We start from the raw sequence: 22,196 nt of genomic DNA, 5'->3' as shown, positions 1-22,196 counted from the left end.
TGAAAATCATAATGCGCTTTGACAGCCGTAACCCTCGAGAGCCTCTCACTCGCACGAATTTGTGTCTAAATAAGTGGCATCAGTGGCATCCAATGCGAGTTGGTTCGTTCGCTTTCCGTTTGCCCTAGGTCAAGTATTTTTTGAAAACTTTTTAAACGCCGTCAGTGGAATTTCTCTGTCGCCACTGACGTCGAAAGAGCGCGCATGCGCATCGATTTTGTTGACAGCAGAGAAGTTCGCAGGAAAGCAACACGTGCTTGCCAATATTTTGCGAGTGTTTGGGTGGGAAAAATGAAGGGTAAACAAATAAATAAACAACAACAGAATGTGTGAGTGCAAAACTGAATGACAGTTTACGCTAAAAGTCGCGTAGTAAAATAAAAAAAAAGAAAATGTGACGTTGTGGTGGTTTTTTTGGGTGGCTGGGTGGTGCGGGGGGTTTTTGTTGGCATGTGTATCATGCTTTATGTAGCATAACTTTTGGCGCCAAAGTGGCATTCGTGCAGCGGACAGTCGGCGTGATTTATGATGTCACATGTCGCCGCAGAGGTGATGAAGTACCCAATGCAGTCGGAATGCAGTAAAAGCGGATTTAACATTGAATAGGAAGGCAGCGAAATAAGTAAAAATAGAAAGCTGATGCATGATATACGAGTTAGATGTTGTGTTTATTTTATTCTCTCACAATTTCCAGGCTAGAGAGTGCTAAATCAATTTTTGCTTTGTATTCACCGCTGTCAAAAATTGGATACATATATTTTCTGTTAAATATTTACGATGCTCTAAATGTTTATTAACTCACAGTATACTGTTTAAAAATTAATGCCTTGAAAACTTATGAATTATTTTACAGTGTATTGAAATTATTTTACGTTTTAAATGTAAAAATATTTTCTGTATTTATTCTTTTAAATTTTTGTATGTTTTTCACAGTTTTCTTTAATTAAGCTAAAATTCTATTTTATTGCATTGATTACCTTGATCAAATTATTAAAATTGGTTATACAAAAATGTGTCTAAGTAAGCAAAATACTTTTGAGTTTTAAATAATACATTTTTTTACTTTTCCTTTTTTTCAAATGGTCTTTTCATGAATATTAAACATGTCCCTAAATTAAAGATATAGTTATCCTTGTTGCAGTCATTCACAGGAATGTCAACAACCGCAGAGCAACAACAAGTGAACGCCACCCACTACCCCCTCGCTCTCTTTTATTTCTCTTTTGGTTTCACCATTTTATTTTTCTCTTTTCATTTCCCCAAAGGTTAAAGCCAGACAGATAGTAAAGAGCGTGGAGGTCCTGAGAGAGAAGAGAAATGTCGAAGGATGCGCTGACGCTGGCGCAGCGTTGACTGCTCAGCCGGCGTCGCAGTCGGCGTCGTTCGATTGTGGGCCACGAGTGGCAACAGTTGCAGTAACGGCCCCAAAAGTGGGAGGCGGTGGGTGGTTGGGCTGATGGGAGGTCTGGCTATAAAGTGGGCCGGTACGTGTGAGTGTGTGTGGGGGGAAACGATTACGCTGACAGAGATAAGCCAAAGCGACAGGACGAGGGCAGCGCTGCGACGCAGCAGCGACGTCGGCAGCGGAGGACGATTTCAGGATTCAGTCATTGCCGGCGTTTCGAACTGTTTGGACGTGTCAAGCGGACGAAATCGGGATTTCGCAAATAGTTGCCAGCGGTAGTGTTTTAGTATTAGTTAAGCATCGGTCCACAAACACACACACACACACTCACTCACTCAAGTATAAACTATCCGTCGAGTGTGCGTGTGTGCTAGGCACTATTTGGGGATTTAATGGAAAAAGCATTAATGGATGCTGCCTCGGGGAATGACTGTAGTGCCAACGGTGATAGTGGCCAGTGCAAGAGTGTGTGGGCGAGTGTGTGCGGGCATAAAGGGATAAATACAGAGGAAAAAGATAAAGATTTAAATTTTAAAGCCGATTTCAAAGTTTATATTAAATAAATATTCAATTATGAACTATAATAAAAAAGTTGTCTATTTTTCACAGCTTTCCAAAACTTAAATTTAAAATTAAATCAGATAAACCAGCATTAAAAAAAAAAGATTTTTTTTTGTTTTTCAAAAAAAGTAATAACAAATTTTGAGTTTAAAAGGAATATTTTACTCTTTTGTCCTTAAATTATGTACTTTTTAAAATGAAAAAATGGTGTGCATATTAAAGTAAAATACATTTAGCTTTGATTTTTTCTTTTTAGACATCATTTTTATCAGTGAAACAAATAGTTAAATTAAGACCTGAAACATTCTCTCAGTGCATCCATCAATGTTTCGGCGTCTGTGAAACTTTAATGTGTATGTGTGCCGCTGCCTAAAACTATGCAGCGCAATTTTGGAGCTGACATTTTGTTTGCTCGCCCCTATGTGTGCGTGTGTGCTGGCGTGTGAGTGGTGTTTGGTTTTATCGTGGATTTTACTGACTTCACGGGTTATTTGTCCGCCCGAATGTGTTCATAAAAAATGTAACAAAAGTGGATTTTCGCTGGGCCGCCGCCTGAAACGCTTACGCTTTGTGTGCACACGGGGTCCCAACATCCTAAAATCCAAACATCCTAACGGAACCGGAAACGGAAGCTGCTGGTGCATACATACAAACATAAAAGCGGACCCCTGGCAAGTGGATAAAGTAAATTGAATAAAAGGTGAAATAATTTGTGCGCTAAGCAGGCCGAATGTTGGCTAATGGAAAAGTGTGAAAAAGGTTGCTGGCCAAGTGAACCCGCCGATAAAGGAGAGCCAAAGGAAAGACCGGGAAAAAAACACCGGCGAGAATTTTCGTTTGGGAAAAATGCAAATGTAGCGGTGACTTTTTGCGGGAATTTATGGAGCGGCAAATTGAATCGAATGGCCACCGTGCTGTCAGCGATGACGTGCCGTGAAGCATGTGCCGTGCGATTATCAAAGTGTGATAAAAGTGCGGCAACAATGGCCAAAGGAAGGGCGGAAAAATACCAAAAAATGGAAGAGAAAATGGGAGAAGGGAATTCGGAATCGCAAGTCCATAAAAATGTACCGTCTATGCACTGCGTATAATTTATGACCGCGATTCGTTCTCTTTTCTCCAACGCCTATCCTTTCTTTCCCTATTTTTTGCGAACCACCTTTTGGCAATTGTTGAATGCAACCGCAAAATATGCCATGATTTTTTTTCCACCATCTAGCATATGTAAGCTGCCAGACATATGTGTTAGTGTTCCGGGCAAGCTGCCAAAAATAATAAAATCACAATCCCATGCCAGACGACTCCACATAAGCGAGGCATCCTGCAGCCAGGAGGAAGGACTTCGGAACTGCAAGATAACGAGGTAATTTCACTGAATGATTCGCAGTTTTCGGCGCTTGTTTGTTGCTTAGTCTAAGCAAATTGAGTTGCCATCGCTTGGCCACCAAAAATTGGTTTGCTTTTTTGGTTTTGCCTTCTCTCACATTTTTGGCTTTTTTGGTTTGTGCTCCTGGGATCCGCAAGCTGTTGAATTATGCATTGCCCGGAGTTAAGCTGGAAATGTTGCACAAGGCTGCCAATTTCAGTTCGACTGGCCAGCGGGGGGCTTTGGCTGGCTTTGGTGGGGTGTCCATTAAATTTTAATCTCGGAAAATATTTGTATGCAGCGGCTGCGACTGTGGAGCCAATCTTGAAGAGTTATCCGAGATACCGAGCGCACAAAGGAATAGGAATGTGGTCAAGGGAAAAATTTACATTTTATTGGAAATTCTATTCGAATCGGTTTCATCGGAGTTTCACAAAAAAAACCCACCTTTTCTCCATTTTCCTGAGTGCCACTGCATTCTGCTATTCTGTTTGATACCCAGTTTGGTTTTCCACATTTCTTCATATTTTGCAGTTGCAAATTTCTCTTCTCCTCTCGTTTTTCTGTAATAGCTAACTTTTTATTTAATGGCTGCAAATACCTAATGTTGCCTTTAAGATTTTCGCTTTTATCCAGTCCACTGAACTTCCTAGAAGACATAATCGTCGCTGTCATTACAGCTGCATTTAGCGGTCTCATTACGTTTTTATGTCTTCCACATTCACGCTAAATTACTTCCCCATTTGACACCTCCAGCAGCTATCAAGCGGAAAATTTTAAAGAGTTGCGAGCAGAGTTCGCTGCCAGCGGTTGTACCAATTAAATTTATTTGTTGGACCAGCCAGCGATGTCACCGCCATGGCCAACGTCCTCGCAATACACTCAAGTCAACTTTATTCATAATAACAACAAGAACCCCTCGCTGCACGACAGCAGAGGCAGTACACAGAAGAAAATTCTTTAAGAAAAAGAATATATTTTGGGACCATTTAAAAAAGAATGCGTAATATATTTGAGTTTTAAAGATATTCCATTAATTTTCAAAGGGTCAATAGTATATCCAAATTTTAATCTTATCATCCAATTAATTTCAAAAAAGTTTAAACGAGGTCCTTAATTTTCCACGGTGCAACAACAGCGACTAAACAAAGGCACTCGAAAACGCCAGAGGGCCAAGAACAAAGATAGAGCGGCAGCCCAGCAAGCTCGGGGGTTTGTCAATGTGACAATGCAGCATCGCTGAACAGTTGGCTGTGGAACCCTCGCAGATATATATATGTACGTATCTGTAGAATCCGGATCCCGAAGGGACGGTTGCAACGGCAGGCGACGAACAATAGAAAGTTGCCATGGCAGAAAAAATATGCGCGCCCATTACATTTTGTTGCCGTGCCTCATTTTTCTTGTTGCCCTTCTAGACAACCGCTGTTGTGCCCGAATTGATGTTATATAAAAGGTGGCCAAACATTTGTAGGGACACGCGATATCGGGGACGCGGACGGGGTCCTGGGCGATATGAATGGGTCGGGCAGGGCGAAATGTTATTAGGTGGCTCGTCGCCTTTGCATTTCCGGTGGCCCATCCTCGACAGCCATTCCTCAGTGCAGTGAAAGAAATCTTTTACTGAAAATAAAATGTAATTGCGTTTATACCTCGTCGATTTTAAGTAATAATATTACCATGCGTGGATCCACAGCTGAAGGATAAAATGAAAAAAAAATGGTATTCAAAAAGTATGCAACAAAACTTTGTTGTAAATATGATTTGAAATCCCTGGAAAACCAGAGGGTCCTTAGAAAACCTTATGAAAATAAGATAAATTAGAAATAATATTTATCTATTTAATAAAATTATGATTTCAAATATTTCTTTCTAAAAATGCAAAAATACTCAGTGAAGTTAATTTTTCTTCATTCATATTTCTTTTTTTCATGTGTAGTCTTAGCCTCATTTCAGTTCGGTTCATCCTGAACTATAGCCCAGGTCGGGAGTAGATACATTGTTCCAGTGTCCGTTTTGTTTCGCACAGTAGCTATAGCTCTGGCCATTTACTTGTACGTAGTCCGCGACGGATGCTCTTTGACTTGCGGCCAAGAGCCTTTGTTGGCTATAACCAAAGAGTTGCACTTCAGTCTCGGCGAGTGCAAATGGATCCATTGTTCCGGGCATTTCGCATTAGGCCCGAGCGAAGGGATCCAGAAGTGGGTGCTGCCAACAGGAAATTGCTGGGGCTGCGAGGAGCGGGCCCGGCTTTAAGTCACCTTTAAACTCCCGGCTGACAGGAAGTCGGGCATATAAATTGCCAAGCTGTCAACCAGCGCTAAACGCAAACACATCCGCCCCAAAGTGCTGCGAATATGTACTATACTTGTACTCGTACTCGTACGACGTATATGCAACACCTTTTGCATGCAAGAACAATAAGAAAACAAACATTGCAGGTGACGAGCATTAAAACGATTCAACAGCTCCGTCTCAAAGCAAGAAAAATTATATTGCTTAACGCCTGCACCACCATCAGGACCCACTACCCACCATCCAGCCAGGACACGAGGGGGTCACTGAAAAAAACTAGACTCCACTTGTGTAAAAAATTAATAAGAGCTTCTTTAAACTGTAACCGAAGGTTAAATACATAATCCTTAATTTTTAGGTACTTTATATTTTTGCAAACCTTAGAACCTTTTAAAACTCTGATGATCATAAAAAATGTCTTCAAATCACTTAATATTGATAAAAATATCTGAGCCTAGAACGCATTTTAAATATGCAATTCAACTTATATTTATTAAATAGGATAGCATTTTTCCCTCAGTGCTTTTGGGATCAGGGGTGATTTTCGCTCGACTGCCTCGGCAACACATGAAGGCATGACCATGTTGCCTTTGAATTGTTGCCTCCGCTATTGCTTTTGCTGTTTGTTGTGGCGTTCCGCACTTAAAGCCTTTCACGCCACACAAATCCTGGAGTGGGGAAAGAGGTGAGAAATAAAAAATGAAAACATCCACTCGTGAGCTCAAGGTGCATGCTGAGCAAAGGACTCCCAAGGAGTATCCGTTGCATTGGTTGGCCTGCAGCAGAGGGAAGTAGCCCGTTTTCGGGGATTTCATTGTGCAAGATTGATTGCCTGCTACGAATTGTTTCCACGTTGGCGGAGATGATCCTAATGTACCTAATGGATAAGTTCAGTGGAAGAATCAGTAGCGTTTTATTACATAATTGGGGGGAGTAGAGGAACATCTCAGCAGCTTTCGGAATTTATTATAACGATTTAGTTCAGTATAAATCTTTTACAAAGACTATGAATGTAAATGCGTATAACTATATATTCTTAAAAATGGGGTGATACGTAATTTAAGAATTTGTTTCTCATATTTTGAGAACAATATTTTTATTTTATTTATTCAAGTTTACAACAAAATAATTTTGATACTGTAATGCAATTTTGTGGAAACTACATACAGTCGAAACATAATGCCTGACGTAGAAACACTATTTAACTTTAATAGTTCTTTTATTCATTGTCAATTAGATAATGGTTGCTAGCAACCAGCGGGTGGAGAAGTAACCGCTAAATTCCCCAACTGGATTACCAACGCAAATAAACAGTTGTAGCAGTTATAATCAACGCCACACATAACACATATATAAATAAACAAGGGCAGAACTCAGTTACAAAAAGCTTATATAATCCAGAGTGACACAACTAAAGCGGCGTCCACATATTTAGTGTCAAATTTGCTGACAGTTAGCAGTTATGACACCCGACACACAAGCCAAAGTAATCGCTTTGCGAGAGCACAGGACGAGGGGCGCAGTTGGCAGGATGCGGCTGGTATCCTGTCAGCTGAAGCTGGCCCACCTCCGGCGGCAAAGGGATCCCGAAGTCAGACAGTTGGACGGGACAAAGGCGTGGAAAATAAAAACTCATTAAAAATGAAAGAGCTAACACCCACACGCAGCCCTTATTCGTCGGCGCGGGTCTGTGTGTGCTCGCAAGGATTCTAAGGACGATGCCGTCCAAGTGCTGAGCAAAGAAACGAATTGCTCGTGGCAAATCGCTCAACAAAAGACGCTCCCAGAATAAACAAATCATTTTAAATTCTCAATTAAATGCAAACAGAGCTGCCTCCGCCCATATGTGTCGGCTGAAAAGGTGTCAAGTTGCAAACATTAAAAGAACTCTTCAGTGTGACCCTCACCGCCTACTTTCCCGCTCCCTTGAAAGTCCTCAGCACACTCCAGCCCCGAAAATACAGAGAAAATTAAGACCTATCATCAAGTTTTTGGGCTATATCAAAAACAAGAAGATTTTGTAAAAGGATTTTAAAAGTACACTTCGATAACCATTTGTATTATTACATGTATTCCTTCGATATTAAAAATTTCTGGTTATTTTGTTGATCATTCTAATTTTAAATGTGAGAAATGTCTAGACAATACATTTATGAAGGAAACCAACTTATACAATAAAATTAAGAACTACATTTACAGAGCAAAGCATTTAAGAAGTCCCTTTAATTTCTCAAAAATTTTTCTCTGTACGATCCAATGCCTGTCGATTGTGTGTAATGGGTGTCATGATGATGTTTATTTAGTCGCTAAGCTAAGTGCCCGACTGGCTAAGGAAACGAGAAAATCGAGATGGGCGGCAAAGGATTCTGCTCGGCGTTTTTCGCTCGGCTGTTGAACCCCTGCTCCTCGACCTCAAAACATGTTTATGTCTTCTTCATTGTAGTCGGCAGCCCGTGCGAGGGGAAAACTTGGCCCGGGCCATTCCGAATAAAATTTAATGATGGCAAAAGTCATTCATTTCGTATGCTCGCTCATAAATACTCGTTAAATGTGTTTGCCAAGAGCTCTACAGCAATGCAAACGCAGGATTTCTCTCGGTTTCTGTGTGTTCGGGATGTGTGTTCTCCGTATGCGAAGGTTGTTTCTGTTGGGGGTAAATATAATACGAGAATTGGGGGCCTCCTATTCAAAGTACTGATGTTGATTTCTCGCCTCTGTCGTCATGTGTTGTCGAGTTTCGGCATATTTATATAGCACTCTGTGTATTCTGTATTTCGAATTGTTGTAATTGTCCTTTGGATTGTGTACTCGGCTCCGAGTGGAAAACGCTGAAAGTCCCATAACCTTTACAACGAAAATGATTTGAACTTGACATGAAAAATCGGTTTAGGATTTAAATCTTTAAAGTCTTAAATTGAAACATTCATTTTCGGTTGTTATTAACAGCAAAATTAATTGTAGATTTTCGTTTTGAATGTCCCATTCATAGGAATAAATATTTTATTTCTTTGTTGATATCAGCAAATCAAAACGCAAATCCCTCAAAGCTTAAACCACATACATAACGAAATTAAACATAAAGCAATCCTTTTGAGCGTATTTATTTTAATTTGACTTATCCCAATTTGGTAGTCCATGCAATATATGTATGTATAATTGGTGAACTAACTTATTTTGCTTTAAAAATGCAAACTTTTACATTTTCGGAAGCCAAACAATAGAGAGGAAAACATTTTCATAATGCATATGTAAATTAAACTGTTGGCTTTCGTCTTCTCTGCATTTCAGGTGGCTGAACAACATCAGAAACGACTGAAAATTCTCAAATAGAAACTGAAATAATAACAGCAGCAAGGGGCTTAAACAAAAGCCAAAACATAAGCAAAGCCACACAGAAAGAGCAGTATATGTTCATATTGGAAAAACAAACAAGCCGGATACAAGAAGAAGCTGCTGCAAAAATAAACGAATATAAATTTAATTTTCTAAAGGCCACACATTGAATTTTCATGCAACGAAATGAGTTTATTAGAGCCTCCTCGTCTAGTCATGTCAAAAGGTAAGTTTTAAAGCCAAGATAACTCATATCTTTGGGGAGATTTATTCGAGTGCGTATTGAGTAACGATAAATATTCATTTAATAGAAAATGGAAAAGTTAAACTATTCTTCAAATTATATTTTTTAAATTCCATACTTAAATTTTAAATAGGGTTATTGGTCTAAGAAGATATTTATTTTGCATTTGTTTGTCACATAATATAAATTGTGCTGTAATGACCAACAATAAAATCCCATAAAAAAATCTCACTAATTAAGAAGTCAAAAATGATTTTTCTAATAAAGAAGTTGTAGTAAAAAACTCTTTTCCAAAAGTTAACGTTATATTTTATTGTACTGGCAGCCTGTAGCCTTCAGCCAGCAGAAACTAAATAAATACATCAAAAATGTTGGCTGCAGGCTGCAGCAGCTAAGCCGCTTCCCGAGTGGCTTGGCTCAGCAGTCAAGTGCTGCCTAAATGCGAGTCTGAATGTAAATCTGAATCTGAATCAAGCGCTTGCTGGCGGCTGGTGAATGAAGCCGAATCCAAATTAACCGCGTTTATGAGTTGCACTTGAGTTGCACACACACATCGCAGAATGCCGGCAGCTGCGGCGGCATTAAAGTTTTAAACAAGCTACATATATAGCGACAATGTTGGTAATTAACCCACCACATGGTGTTGCACCACATTTTCCCCCCTATTTTAGCGCTACTTTTGGGAGCGTTGCTGCTGGCGGCCCTTGCCACGCCCCTTTTGGCCACAAGCGGCTTACGGGTGCCCACATTCCTGCTGGAGCCCGCTCCCCGGCTGCTCTTCGGCAACGACACGGGCGCCCAGGTGACCTGCACCGCCCACGGCAGTCCGCCGCCCCTCGTGTCCTGGGTCCTGCGCGACGGATCCCTGGCCACCCAGGTGCCGGGCCTCAGGTAAGTTCCTGCGGTCTCCGCCACAATGCACTTGTGTAGTAATAAGCGGATGTACGCCACGTACACTGCGGGGAAAAGTGTGGCATTTAACTTGCTATTTAAATAATAACTTGAGGTAACAAGTAAGGGATTAAGCATTTAGTACGGAACAAAAGTTTGTATTTTATTGAAAAGCATGAACAAAATTTATTAACATTCCCGGAAAATAAAATGTTAAGATTTTAGATACTTCAATATTATTTTTAAGCGCGCCAAATTGAAATACTACTTTTATAATTTATTATAAAAATGCAGACCTTTCCTTTTCAGATTTTATACTTATGTTAAGGGATTTACAAAAGCATAGACACACAGGATATTTATTTGGGATAGGTGCATAACTTTTGTTAATATGCTGAGCATTGACGAAAGAAATCTAAATTAGAGATGTGTTTTTAAAAAAGCCATATTTATATAATCATAACTGCCTATGATTTCTTCCCAGTGTACCTGTTATTGTTGGTAGCTTGTGGCTGTAAGAATGTGTCGTTTGGCTTCCTGTCGGCGGTTTCGGAAGTCACATTCCTGCGGCTTCAGTTTTGCGGGCTGCATTAAAGTTATTTTCCGAATTGCTTCGTTTTAATTGACATTGCGCAGAAGACAACGTCGCGAAAAGCTGTGAAAATCAATGTTAACAGACGCATGCCGCTTCCCACCTTCCCCTCTCCATCTTGTGGCCACATTTTCAATGAAAATGCTTGAAAGGCTAGAGAAACAACAACACTGCGGGGGAGGCAGACAAAAGGCGTGCTTTTGGTTTTGTTGCCTGAAAAGGCCAAAGAAATTACACAAAAGTAATGCAACCAAGTTGCAGACACAGCAATACTCATATAGACACAGATGCGGACAAAAAATTAGGTATGGCTTAATTTATTATCTGATTTGATCTAAAATGCATACTAATTAAATGATAATAAAATATTACAGACATAAAGACAGACAACCTTAGATCGTATATCTTAGATACGCCTAAAACCAAAGGCTGTTAAAAGGGAACATAGAAAATGTCTTCTAAATGCTAAGAGTTTTCCCAAAAGTGTTCATCTGTCCTGCGGCTTTTCCTATTTACTTCGTCTGCCGGCGACATGTGTGCGAGCATTTAAAATATTAAAAACGCAGTCTTTGCCGGATGACAAGTTGAATGCGAATGTACACACGCGTTTGGCATTAATCAAAGCGAGTACATTAGTTGCCCGCACAAGCAAGGCCTTAATTTGCGGTTATCTTGTTGGAATCCATTAGTCGGAGAGTAAACAAAAAAAGCGAAAAAAATTAACGCACTTCGCCGAGGTACTACAGGTATTTGCATTTATGCAACTGTTTGTTTGTTTGGCTTAGAGCTCTCTGTTAACAAATTGCCGCTGATCCATTGTACGGGCTCTTAAACGGATTATTATATAACGAGAAAAAATAATAAACAAACATGGGGAAATAACAGCAAACATATAAAGCAGATAAATCGTAAAAATAGCGCAATTGCTATGGCACGACCCGAAAATAAATACGGAGATAAAAATGTATAAACTCACCGCGCCGCCGCTCACTCTCGCATATGGCAACAAATTTACTAAAAGAATTTTTATGTTTCGCAAAATGAAATGTCATTTCAAATACGTGATCTCGCACACATACCCATTCACGTCCGTAAACCGGGGATTCCGAACGACTATGCGAGTGTATATATGTCGACGACTGTCAGTCTGGCGGACCCGAAAAAAAAATGTAGACAAAACTCTGTTGCGATGGCAGTGCATAGAAATGAAACAAAATTTATTTTAAGCTACTAAAGAGCATGGCTGAGTTCAAGTGACGAGTATATAGGACGTGTACTTATCTACTGCACCGACGGACGGACAAACGGACGTACGGACAGGACGGATGACTCCGGAAAATGGAAAACGGACAGGAAACACGGAGCACGGAGTCAGCCAGCTCTTTTTTCACTGCGCTCCATGCAAACGCAATAGACGTAAACAAATTGCTGGCACTTAAACATTTTTGAAAACAGCGCTTGATGAAGTTTTCCCTTTTTCGGTTGATGTTGGCTCGTTGTCCTCGGCATCAGCATTCAGTATGCCACATCAGGACAAGCCAAGCCAAAATCCCATCTCCCAGATGCACGGCGAAAAATGATGATAGTTTATCATCGATTCTGGAAGTTCAAAAACTTTTTTGTATAATTTTTTTCACGGATTTTACATTAATATTTATAGCCACTAACCTTTATATAGATTTGATATGACTGAAACTATAAGATGCATTGAAACCTGAACTGTTTTATTACTTTTTTTTATATTCCTTAAGAAGTTAAAGAAAACTCCTATAGGTACCATTATAATACAAATACGAGGCTGAAGACGGATCTGTGGTTTTTTTAAGTGCACTCAACGCTGTCATCATAGCTTGTTAGCCCCCGACTGCAACTGCAGTTGAGATGATTAGCGGTACTGAGACTGCAACTGCATTTGGAGTACGAAGGAGTTTGGGAATGTGAGGATCCTGCGGCGGCCTCCATGACTTATGTGATGGGAGTGGGGGCTTAACGTGTTTCGGGCTGATACAGAGCCACAGAGCTAATCAAATGCATTAAAGCCCTGCGGGAGGCTTAAAGTTTGATTTGGCCAATCATGTTAGCTGGCTTTTGGATTTGAAAACAAACCAGAAAACACAAGCAAAATTACTGATTAATGCCAGAAATTTCAGACAGAAATTGGGGATTTGAACAACAAGGATGCACTGTGTAATTTCTGCTAGTATTGGAAAGGTTACTAAAATAGTAAAATTTGGTTTAACCAAATGCACATATTTAAAAATAGAGTACAAAGTAATAGTAACAGGATATTTTTTGAATTTGAATGGATTTTTCACACATTGCATTTGCGAGCGGCACGAGCTCAGGCCGTTTCACATCATTTGAGATCAACTTGCATACACCCGGCATTAAGCTTATTGCATTTTTATGTAAATCCACACTTTGCGACCCATGTACTTTCTGCTATAAAAATACACGCCGGCAAATGGTAGCCACTTTGCTGTCGCTTTTGTGGAGCAAATTTGTGCGCCACGTTCGCCATTCCCAAATGCAAATAAATAAATAAATATGCTGAAGAAAACCCCGAAAGAATGTGCCCACTAAAATATTGCATTTTGCCGTTCGCCGGCGATGCTTTTGTACTTGCAGGAAAATATCAGGCAACGGCACCCTGCACTTTCCACCGTTCTTGGCGCAATATTATCGCACGGATGTGCACGAGGCCACCTACAGATGTCGGGCGAGCAACGAGGCGGGCACCGTCCTCAGTCGGAACGTTCAGGTGCAGGCAGGTGAGTGTAATGTACTATAGTGCGGCGCCATGGTATAGATCCTAGGAAGGGTTTGGGTTCGGGCGGAGCGCCAAGTGGCTGGTCGCCCATTGGCAAGGAGTGCGGAATGCGCTGCCACCATTAACATTACTTACTGGAGCCTCGAGGTGAGGAGAGCAGTGCTGTCGGCTATGGATTACAAAAATGTAGCCAAATCATGCATTATAATGATAATATTATTATTTTTGTTTCGTTCATAAATTTGATACTGAGTTCTGATTAAACTATTCCAATTTCTAATAGGTTTAACAAAACCCCAAGAAATACACACTAATGTTAATAAAAAACTTGTGGTACTTTAAAATGTTACCTAGAAAATATCTTTGTTATTTTTTTAAATGACGAAATGCATCTGATATTTTCTATTTTATGGTCAGACAGAATTGTTTACTGCTGAAAGTGGTGTATTTCACACTCCCATATCATTAAATAGATTTCAAGTTTTTTAATACTTATTTGGCTGCATGTAACAGCCAAATGGGCAGCACTGTCGAGGTTCAGAGAGATAGTGGGCCGCATTATGTTGACAACATTTTGAAGCTGCTCACGTTCGTTGTGCTGGCATTCTTTACGATTCTGCTTTCTGGCAGCCCCTGGGATGTCACCTGTGCGCCACTCTCCATTCAGCCCTTCTATTCCACTTCATGTAACATTAATATCCTGTGAATCTCCTGCCAACTCCCGAGCAGTGATCGATGCGACAAACTTGGCCGGCAGCTGCAACTTTCTCGGAGCTCTGAAATTAACTTAATTATTTTGTGCACTCGCTGTTTGCACTGCCTGTTAATGCTTGACCTCGAAAACGGGGCACGTCGGTCGTATTTGCACAGCCTGGCCTTAAGCAAACACAATCCACCCAATCCACCCGACCGCCCCGAGGGGCCCACAGAAAAAACCAACGTTGCATGATAGTCGCTTAAAATCTCATTCAATATTTACACTTTGCATTTTCCATGTGTATCATCTGTGTCACTCTGCTTTCCACTCGCAGTGGCGCCCCTTTCCTTCGAGTATTTTGGCTGCTCTTCAACTTCCGCTTTGCATGTAATTTCAAGCAATTTCATTCATTTAAACGGCAGCCATTCTGCATTGTCGGAAGCCCCGTTCATTGGGCCCAGTTTCAGCTTCAGATCCAGTTCCATCGGGGCTGCCAACCATGGATTGTGCTGCCCCAAAGCGTTTTATGCGCTCATGCTCATCTGTATGCGCAGTTTGCGCCGGCGAGCAGACAGTGGCGTTTGTTGACTTTATTCCCCCATCCTGCCATTCACAACTGCGGTGAAAATGGTAGCTACACATCCCATATTCGACTTCAACCACCAATAATTAATTTTTTCCGAACTTACATTTATTTTAATGAGTTGGGGGAATATTAATTTTATGTGACTCAGTTATTGTTGAGAATTTTTTACATTCTCTTTAAGTGAAAATAAAATGTTCAGAATGTAAAAAAAATTAATTTTAATAAAAACTCATTGAAGTCATTAAAATTGTGATAATTGTAAAAATTATTTCATTCTCATATAAAATTCTTAATTTTTGAGGAAAAATATGACTTATAATTTAAAAAATCCATGCTAATATGTGTTATTTTTCCACTGCCGCAACTGTAGTTCCCTGGGCAGTCGTCCTCTGATTTCTTTTGCTACTACTGTAACCGCTTCGTTTTCTTTTTTCGCTCGCTCTTTTAGTGGTCCGTCGTCAATTCCATGTGCACGTGGAAAACACTGAAGTCTATTTGGGAAATTCGGCGTTGATTAAGTGCGCCATACCGGAATATGTGCGGCCCTATGTGCGCGTGGCCAGTTGGCATCGCGGCGAGGAGATACTGCTCCCGGATCTGTCGGATGTCGGTGAGTGTTGCCACATTTTAACAGGCGGGTGGGAGTTTATCGGCAGCTGAAATTTATGTGCCCACGATTCGCTTTTGTTGCTCGCCAGCAATGAAACTGCAGTTTTTTGCCACAGGGCGGATGACATTTATTGGCGAACGTTGCGTATACGCAGCGGGTTCCGGGCCAGCTAGCCCTGATTTTCCCCATCCCATTGTCAATCTATGTGACCTGAGTTTATGATTTCCGTACAGCGGGTCGCTATGTGGTCCTGGCCGCCTCCGGGGATCTCTATGTGCGTTCCGTGCGATCTGAGGATGGTCTGATGAAGTTCAGCTGCCTGGTGACGAATACACTGAACGGCGAGCGACAACGAAGCGACGCTGTGATGCTGCAGGTCAAAGGTAAGCTTAGGTTTTCTAAATAAAATATTTTAGTTAATTAAGTTAGATAGCTAAATCGATTTTGTGGCTGATGATACTTCTCCGTGTTCATATTGTACACAATTCACAGAGCTCAGCAAGAATCTGGCGCCCCGAACCACCCAGAAACCGGTGATGGAGATTCACGTGGAGCGTGGCAACGATGTTCATCTGCCGTGCAACATCCAGGGCAATCCATTCCCCATATTTACGTGAGTTAACCGATTTCCAGGCCGCACGGCCTGTTTTGTGTGGGAGTATCTGTATCTAAGTATCTACGCAGCTGGCAATAAAATAACATCACGAGGTTCCGGGCTGGAGATTATAGACAGCCCTTGAGTGCATTTGAATGTTTGCCTGGGGATGCTGTCTTTATTGCATATTAGGGACTGATGTTTTAGTGCTAATTAGGTGACTTCATGGACGCAACGGGGCCATGTGCTAATGGCGAAAGTAAAAACAAACTAATAAAGGCACAGGCTGAAAAGCCAATCCTCAAACACAGACACACACATATGGTATTCGAGTAACTTAATCATCTTGTTTACCCACTCACAATGGATCAGCTTTCGGAAGCCAACACTTTGCTGGCCAAACAATAAAAAGCAATTTCGGTCGAAGAAAGTTCGGCGAATAACACATATCAAGTAACCCCCTGACTTGAGCTCTTCGCAGATAATTAGCGAAATAAAACAGTAAGCAGGGCCTTCCCCACAGGGTAGCATAATTTAACAGTCTGTTTCACTTAGCAGGGCTTATTAAAATTTCATGCAGTTCTAAACACTTGAAGAGCCCCTCACGAGCATACGTAATATGTATGTGAGTGGGTTTTTCAGAGGACATATTCGCGACAAGGACACAGACAGCTGAAAAACAAAAACACAAGACAAACATGCAAAGAGCAAAGTTCTCGGCGGGAAAAACATAAACGCCGAGCCAGACGAGAAAAGTGCCTGAAATATTTCACAAGGGGAAAGTAGGGGGAATTTCCCAACTGATTACTATAAACGCTGGAGAAGGGCGATAATTTTGTTTTCAGCATAAGTTGAAGCGTGGCTGGAATAACAAACTAAGTTTCTGGGTTTTATTGATATCACGTGTGATTCTGTAACTGATTGAGTTTCCAGCTTGTGTTTGCCCAATCTGAATTTCAAATCAATAAAGAGTTCGCCAAGAAAGTCTAAATAGAGAAGAACAGGTCTTTTCAGTTTTTTCTATTCTATCATAAATAAGCAAATGATTTGGGGTTTTTATTTTCAATTTATTTTTTTAGAAATATTCTTTAAACTTTCTATAAAATTTTTATTGTGAAACATTTGACCTCGTTTCCTCGTTTTACCCAAGGAAAGTAATAAAATGTAGCGTTGCAGGACGAATAAAACTAATTTTATTGATTTGAGTTTGCCAGCATGTGATACAGATACTGTTTGCAGTGCTCGTTTGACGAGGAGCAAACCTAAATTTAAATCAATAAAGAGTTTGTGCCTTTAACAAAAGCCTTTGCCATCCCGCTTTACATATATATGCTCTCTGATTTATAGCTGGTATCGCGTTTCCGACTCGGCAGCCCTCTATCCCATACCCTCGTCACAGCGAGTGATACTTTCGCGCACATTGCTGCTCATCAAAAATGCTGACGAACGCGATGCGGGCAAGTGGGTAAGTAACCGTCAAACTGCCAACCGCTGGCAATCTGTATAACTGTGTATATGCAGTGCTGTGAAGTACAATATACAGTCGAACTTGGCAAAGTTGAAAATGTCCTAGACCAAACGATGTTATGTGGGAATTACACAATGTAATATAGCTAACATTTCGGCATCCTAAATATATTTGAATTAAATCTATTAAGAAGGTTAAAAGTTTATTATTTTATCAATGAATCATATTATAATAACTGGTCACAAGATGTTAGTATAACTTCCTAAAATATTTTTAAAGATACAAAAATTATAATTATAAAATAAGGGAATAGTAACCTAAAATAAAGTGTTTTTCGGATTCTTGGTTGAACTTTTAAACAGTTTTAGTCCTTTTAAACATAGTTCCCGAAATAATATGATTTTATAAAGAGGAGGCACTGTATTTCCAAAACCGAAAAAAAACCATCAACTGTCTCTAAATGCCCACTCTCTCGTTGCAGATTTGCCAGGCCTCGAATCAGTTTGGGGAGCAGCGGATAGAGATTCGACTCAGTGTCAATTCGTATGTGTCTGTGCATATATTGCCGCAAGTTCAAATTGTCAATTCGGGCGGAACGGCAAATTTCAATTGTACGACAACGGGTTCAGCGATCGATGCCATCGACTGGCTGCACAACGGCAAGCCGCTGCAGGCGAATAATGCACTCACCACCGGCAGGGATAAGTAAGTATAGCCGGAGCCCAAAAATATATCTGGTATTGGGATTTTACGGGGCGAATGGAGAGGGAGTGGGCAATGGAAACTCCGGTGGGGATTGTGTGAAATAGGAACAACGGGCAGCAGACAGACAGACAGGCATGCAACATTGTATTGCCATTGCCGATTTCGATTTTTATCAGTTTCGCCAGTTGCGAAAAGCCTTCCGACCCGACCGAAAATATGAAAAAATGGAGAACAAACAGGAGCGGGCAAAAAATCCATAGATTACACTCCGCCGTTGTTAGGGCATTTCGGCTGGCGAAAATGTTTTATTGTTACTGTTATTATTATTACTATTGATGAACGTGGCCGGCAACGAGCGAGGGAATTTTCGCATTTGTATTTTTATGGAACCCCCTTTAACCGACATTCAGTTTCCAGTTTTCAGATTTCTGTTCAGTTCAGTTCATTTCAGTTGATTGTTTAAAAGCTTTGCCCTGTTTGGTCAGTAAACGGAAACCGAAACAAAAAATCGCTATAAGGTCAGTGCTCAAAAGATTTTGATTGTTGCCATGGATAATGCAGCTGCATAAATATTTGTGCACAGTTTTGTGTCGATTGGTTTTGCAATTAGTTTGCAGCAAACCCGGCAGCTGCTGAGGTGGATATTATTATTTTTAATCAAGCAAACCGCCCACTGATTCGCCCTCATTCCGCCTAATGTATGCCTGTGGGAAATCCTTTGCTTTGTGCATATTTTCGCCCGAATGGCCAGGACACATCTTGATAATTTAATGCAAATTACATGAAATCAGCATAATACGTTGTCCGGGGCCAAAGCAAAACCGAACGCAAACTAAATTCACACGCAAAATTTGTACAGCAGCAGCTGGCAAACAATCCGGCCTGCAAAAACAAACATCGCATCTACGCACATATGTAGTACATACATATCTGTATAATATATACCCAGATATATATTTACATGTGTGTATGGCCAGCTGTTGGCCAAGGAAATCGCCCAAAGGATAAGAATGCGAAATGCGAATGGGCAATGGGAGACCAAGCGAATCAGCATTACAAATCAAGCAGAAATTTTTATGCTTATGCTAATAAAATAAATAACAAATTTCGCCTGAACGAGCCAAGGGCTACGACCAACACAAAAGCACATGAATATCCTTTGCACTCAAAGAAAACAAAATTTTATTTGTCAAAGGAAATTTACTGTAACATTTACATATTAGGCTTTAGATCATTCTGCATTGAGGATTTAATTTTAGGGTTGAATAAATGTCACAAATAACTTTTATTAAACAAATAGTAATAATAACTTGAAGGGGGTATTCAATAGAATATATTTAAACAAACATTTCCTCTCGAAAGTCCTAAACTTATAGGAAAATTACTTTTGGATTATTTTGGATTTATTTTATTAGAGTATCTATTTTTTTCAGTGCACACTTGTGCCTGTTTTGGTGAGTTTATGGCAAATTGTGGGGCCCGCTTCCCTTTTTGTGCAACGTTGTCAGTTTTCAACAGTTGAGAAGTTTGCCTGCCAAGCTCGGCATTTTTAACACTTTTTCCTGTTTTCCTGCCTTAACCCCTGTGCTAACGTTAACCCCTCTGTTGTCCCTGGCAGCATACGGTTCCTGTCGAAGAGCTCGCTGCTGGTGCAAAATGTCGGACGACGGGACCGCGGCGTCTATCAGTGTCTCGTGGAGAACCAACGCGCCAGTGCCCAGGCGATGGCTGAGTTGAAGTTGGGCGGTGAGTTGACATCGACGTGCATAGTTTATGAGGCGGAGTTTCGGCATTTATCAAGGGCTCTCCCCGGCAACCTTTTTCTCGTTATTTCGCAGACACTGTGCCGGAATTGATTTACACCTTCATTGAGCAGAACGTGCGTCCCGGGCCATTAATATCGCTTAAGTGCTCCGCCAGCGGCTCGCCACCACCGCAAGTGAGTACAACCAAACACTCAAATGCTTTATTGGCCTTATTATGCATTATAATAGCGCACAAACAAACACTTAAGGAAAGATATAGTCCTAAAGTTGAGTCTATTTTAATCCTTTGCATTTAATCATGCTAAGCTTTGGTTATTATTTATATTTTCTAAATTTATTTATTCGTTGTAAATTATATATTTCGCTTAAAAAACATACAACAATTTTTTTTAGTTTCTTACTTTTTTATTCTAATTTTTTTAAGTGCTAAAGCACCACTCTATTGCATTTAATAATGCTGAAATATATTTTTAATGGTTATAATTCCTTTATTTAAATAAAAAAATTATTATTTTAAATGGTAAAAAATTAAAATTATATATTTCGTTTAAAAAACATAAAACTAATTTTTCCAAGTGCTAAAGCAGACTGAGACCCCGGTTAAGCCGGAAAATTATTGCCTACTCCTAGGACGCACCGAAACTCTACGTGCTGTTATTGATTTTTGCGGTGTCCACCTCCATCTCATTGCAGTTCGCCTGGCTGCTGGACTCGCAGCCCATCATGGACGTATCGCTGCATCATCGGTTTGCGATCGGGCAATTTGTCGATATGTCCGGCGATGTGATAAGCCATTTAAATATCTCGCACGTGCGACCCGACGACGGGGGCCTCTACAAGTGCGTGGCCAGCAACTCGATGGGAAGCGTTCTGCACTCGGCCAGGTTGAATGTTTACGGTAAGTTGATAAATTGGCTCGCAAAATCAATTACCCACACCCGGCCGCCTTAATTGTGTCCCGCAAATGGGTTTCTGCGTCCGTTTTGTTATCGCGAAGGCAGCCGAAAGCCGTGAGCCGTCTTTTGTGTGCAGGCCAAACAATGCAAATCACAAAAGACGCTGACTCCGGGTCGCGAATTCTGCTACCACACAGAAAAGCTACAAAATCGGCAATCGAAACGGCAGCTGATTGGAAATAATGCCAAGGCAACGAAACAAAAACATCGCGGTGAAAGGAGTGAAGGATATGGGGAAAATAACTCCGCTATTCAGCCGGGAAAATGCTTGGCTGCGCGTCAAAGAAAATCTCCTGAGGCAACGACATCGGCAACAGCAACAAGAAAATCCGATGACGATGTTGCTTTCATTCCAATCATGCCGCACGATATAGAGCACAAGGGTACACTGGGAAAAAATAGTACTTAAATTATTTTTTTCGGTTGATTTTGAATAGCAAAAGATTTTTCGCAAATTATTATTTTTTAATGAAGATTTTGTTATCTCTGCTGTTTTAATCCCAAATAGTATTTGAATGGTTTTTAAATCGGAATGAAGTAGATTTTCCTCAGTGAGCTGAAGACGTTGCTAACAAGTTTGAAAGTGTGAATTGCCTGGCGAATGCCTGGGTATCTGGCAAGATAATCACTGTCATATCGGTGTATAAACTGTACAAATACAAATATGTCAACCATCGAGAGTGTCCTCCAATTTTTTCGTTCGACGTCTGCAAGATCCTCTTGACTGCTGAGCTTTTGAGTATTGTAAGCAGTTCCGAAAGCGTAATCTTAATGTGTTAATAATGCATAAGCGAATGGATGTGTGACAGATATAAATCATACGCCCTGTGTGTGCCGAATGATTGATGATGCAGCAAAGGCAGCTTGAGTTCCTCTGTGCGTATACTTGATATTTAAGTGGGCGTGCGTATTGATGATAAATGATGATATTTTGAATGCTGCCCTGCAGCCAGGAGATTTCAGTAGAATTAAATTGAAAATCAAATTAGGTACCTACGGCCAGAGGGTTGAAGATGTGGGGGTAAATGTGATTGAGTGAATGAAGCAGTCGAGGAGAAGGGGGAAAATATCCAATTTGAATCTTATATAGTGGTCATTGAATAGTCCTTTTGGCGCTGGTGGTTTTCCCCCTGCTTCTAAGCGATTTTTGCCGGGATAATAATGACAAAATGATTTCGATTATGAACCGTTCTGGCCACAAGCCGATACACTCGAGCCACGCCCACTCCGCTCAACGCCCAGCTCACACAAACCCATACGCAGGCAACGGCAACGGCCTATTGAGGACTGATGAAGCCGCAGGCTTCGGTTCGCCTGTTTAATTATGAATATTGCAATTTATGCAACGCATTCAGC

The 22,196-nt window shown here is 40.7% G+C and overlaps 1 protein-coding gene across 1 annotated transcript in view; it reads left to right on the top strand.

The window, feature by feature from the left end:
- The first annotated feature begins 1,618 nt into the window (after positions 1 to 1,618).
- Positions 1,619 to 22,196, top strand: part of Dscam3 (Down syndrome cell adhesion molecule 3) — a 32,586-nt gene continuing 12,008 nt past the window's right edge. The window contains exons 1-13 of the mRNA XM_017160100.3: positions 1,619 to 1,680; positions 3,186 to 3,329; positions 8,916 to 9,186; positions 9,876 to 10,095; positions 13,316 to 13,458; positions 15,189 to 15,350; positions 15,584 to 15,733; positions 15,843 to 15,963; positions 17,293 to 17,410; positions 17,895 to 18,118; positions 19,737 to 19,864; positions 19,957 to 20,057; positions 20,578 to 20,782. Coding sequence (XP_017015589.2) covers positions 9,147 to 9,186; positions 9,876 to 10,095; positions 13,316 to 13,458; positions 15,189 to 15,350; positions 15,584 to 15,733; positions 15,843 to 15,963; positions 17,293 to 17,410; positions 17,895 to 18,118; positions 19,737 to 19,864; positions 19,957 to 20,057; positions 20,578 to 20,782 — 1,612 coding nt within the window. The 5' untranslated portion in view covers positions 1,619 to 1,680; positions 3,186 to 3,329; positions 8,916 to 9,146. The remainder of the gene's footprint in view (positions 1,681 to 3,185; positions 3,330 to 8,915; positions 9,187 to 9,875; positions 10,096 to 13,315; positions 13,459 to 15,188; positions 15,351 to 15,583; positions 15,734 to 15,842; positions 15,964 to 17,292; positions 17,411 to 17,894; positions 18,119 to 19,736; positions 19,865 to 19,956; positions 20,058 to 20,577; positions 20,783 to 22,196) is intronic.

This window comes from Drosophila takahashii, chromosome 3R (genome assembly GCF_030179915.1).
Source record: "Drosophila takahashii strain IR98-3 E-12201 chromosome 3R, DtakHiC1v2, whole genome shotgun sequence".
Lineage (NCBI taxonomy): Eukaryota > Metazoa > Arthropoda > Insecta > Diptera > Drosophilidae > Drosophila > Drosophila takahashii.
This window is presented reverse-complemented; position numbering and strand designations above follow the sequence as displayed.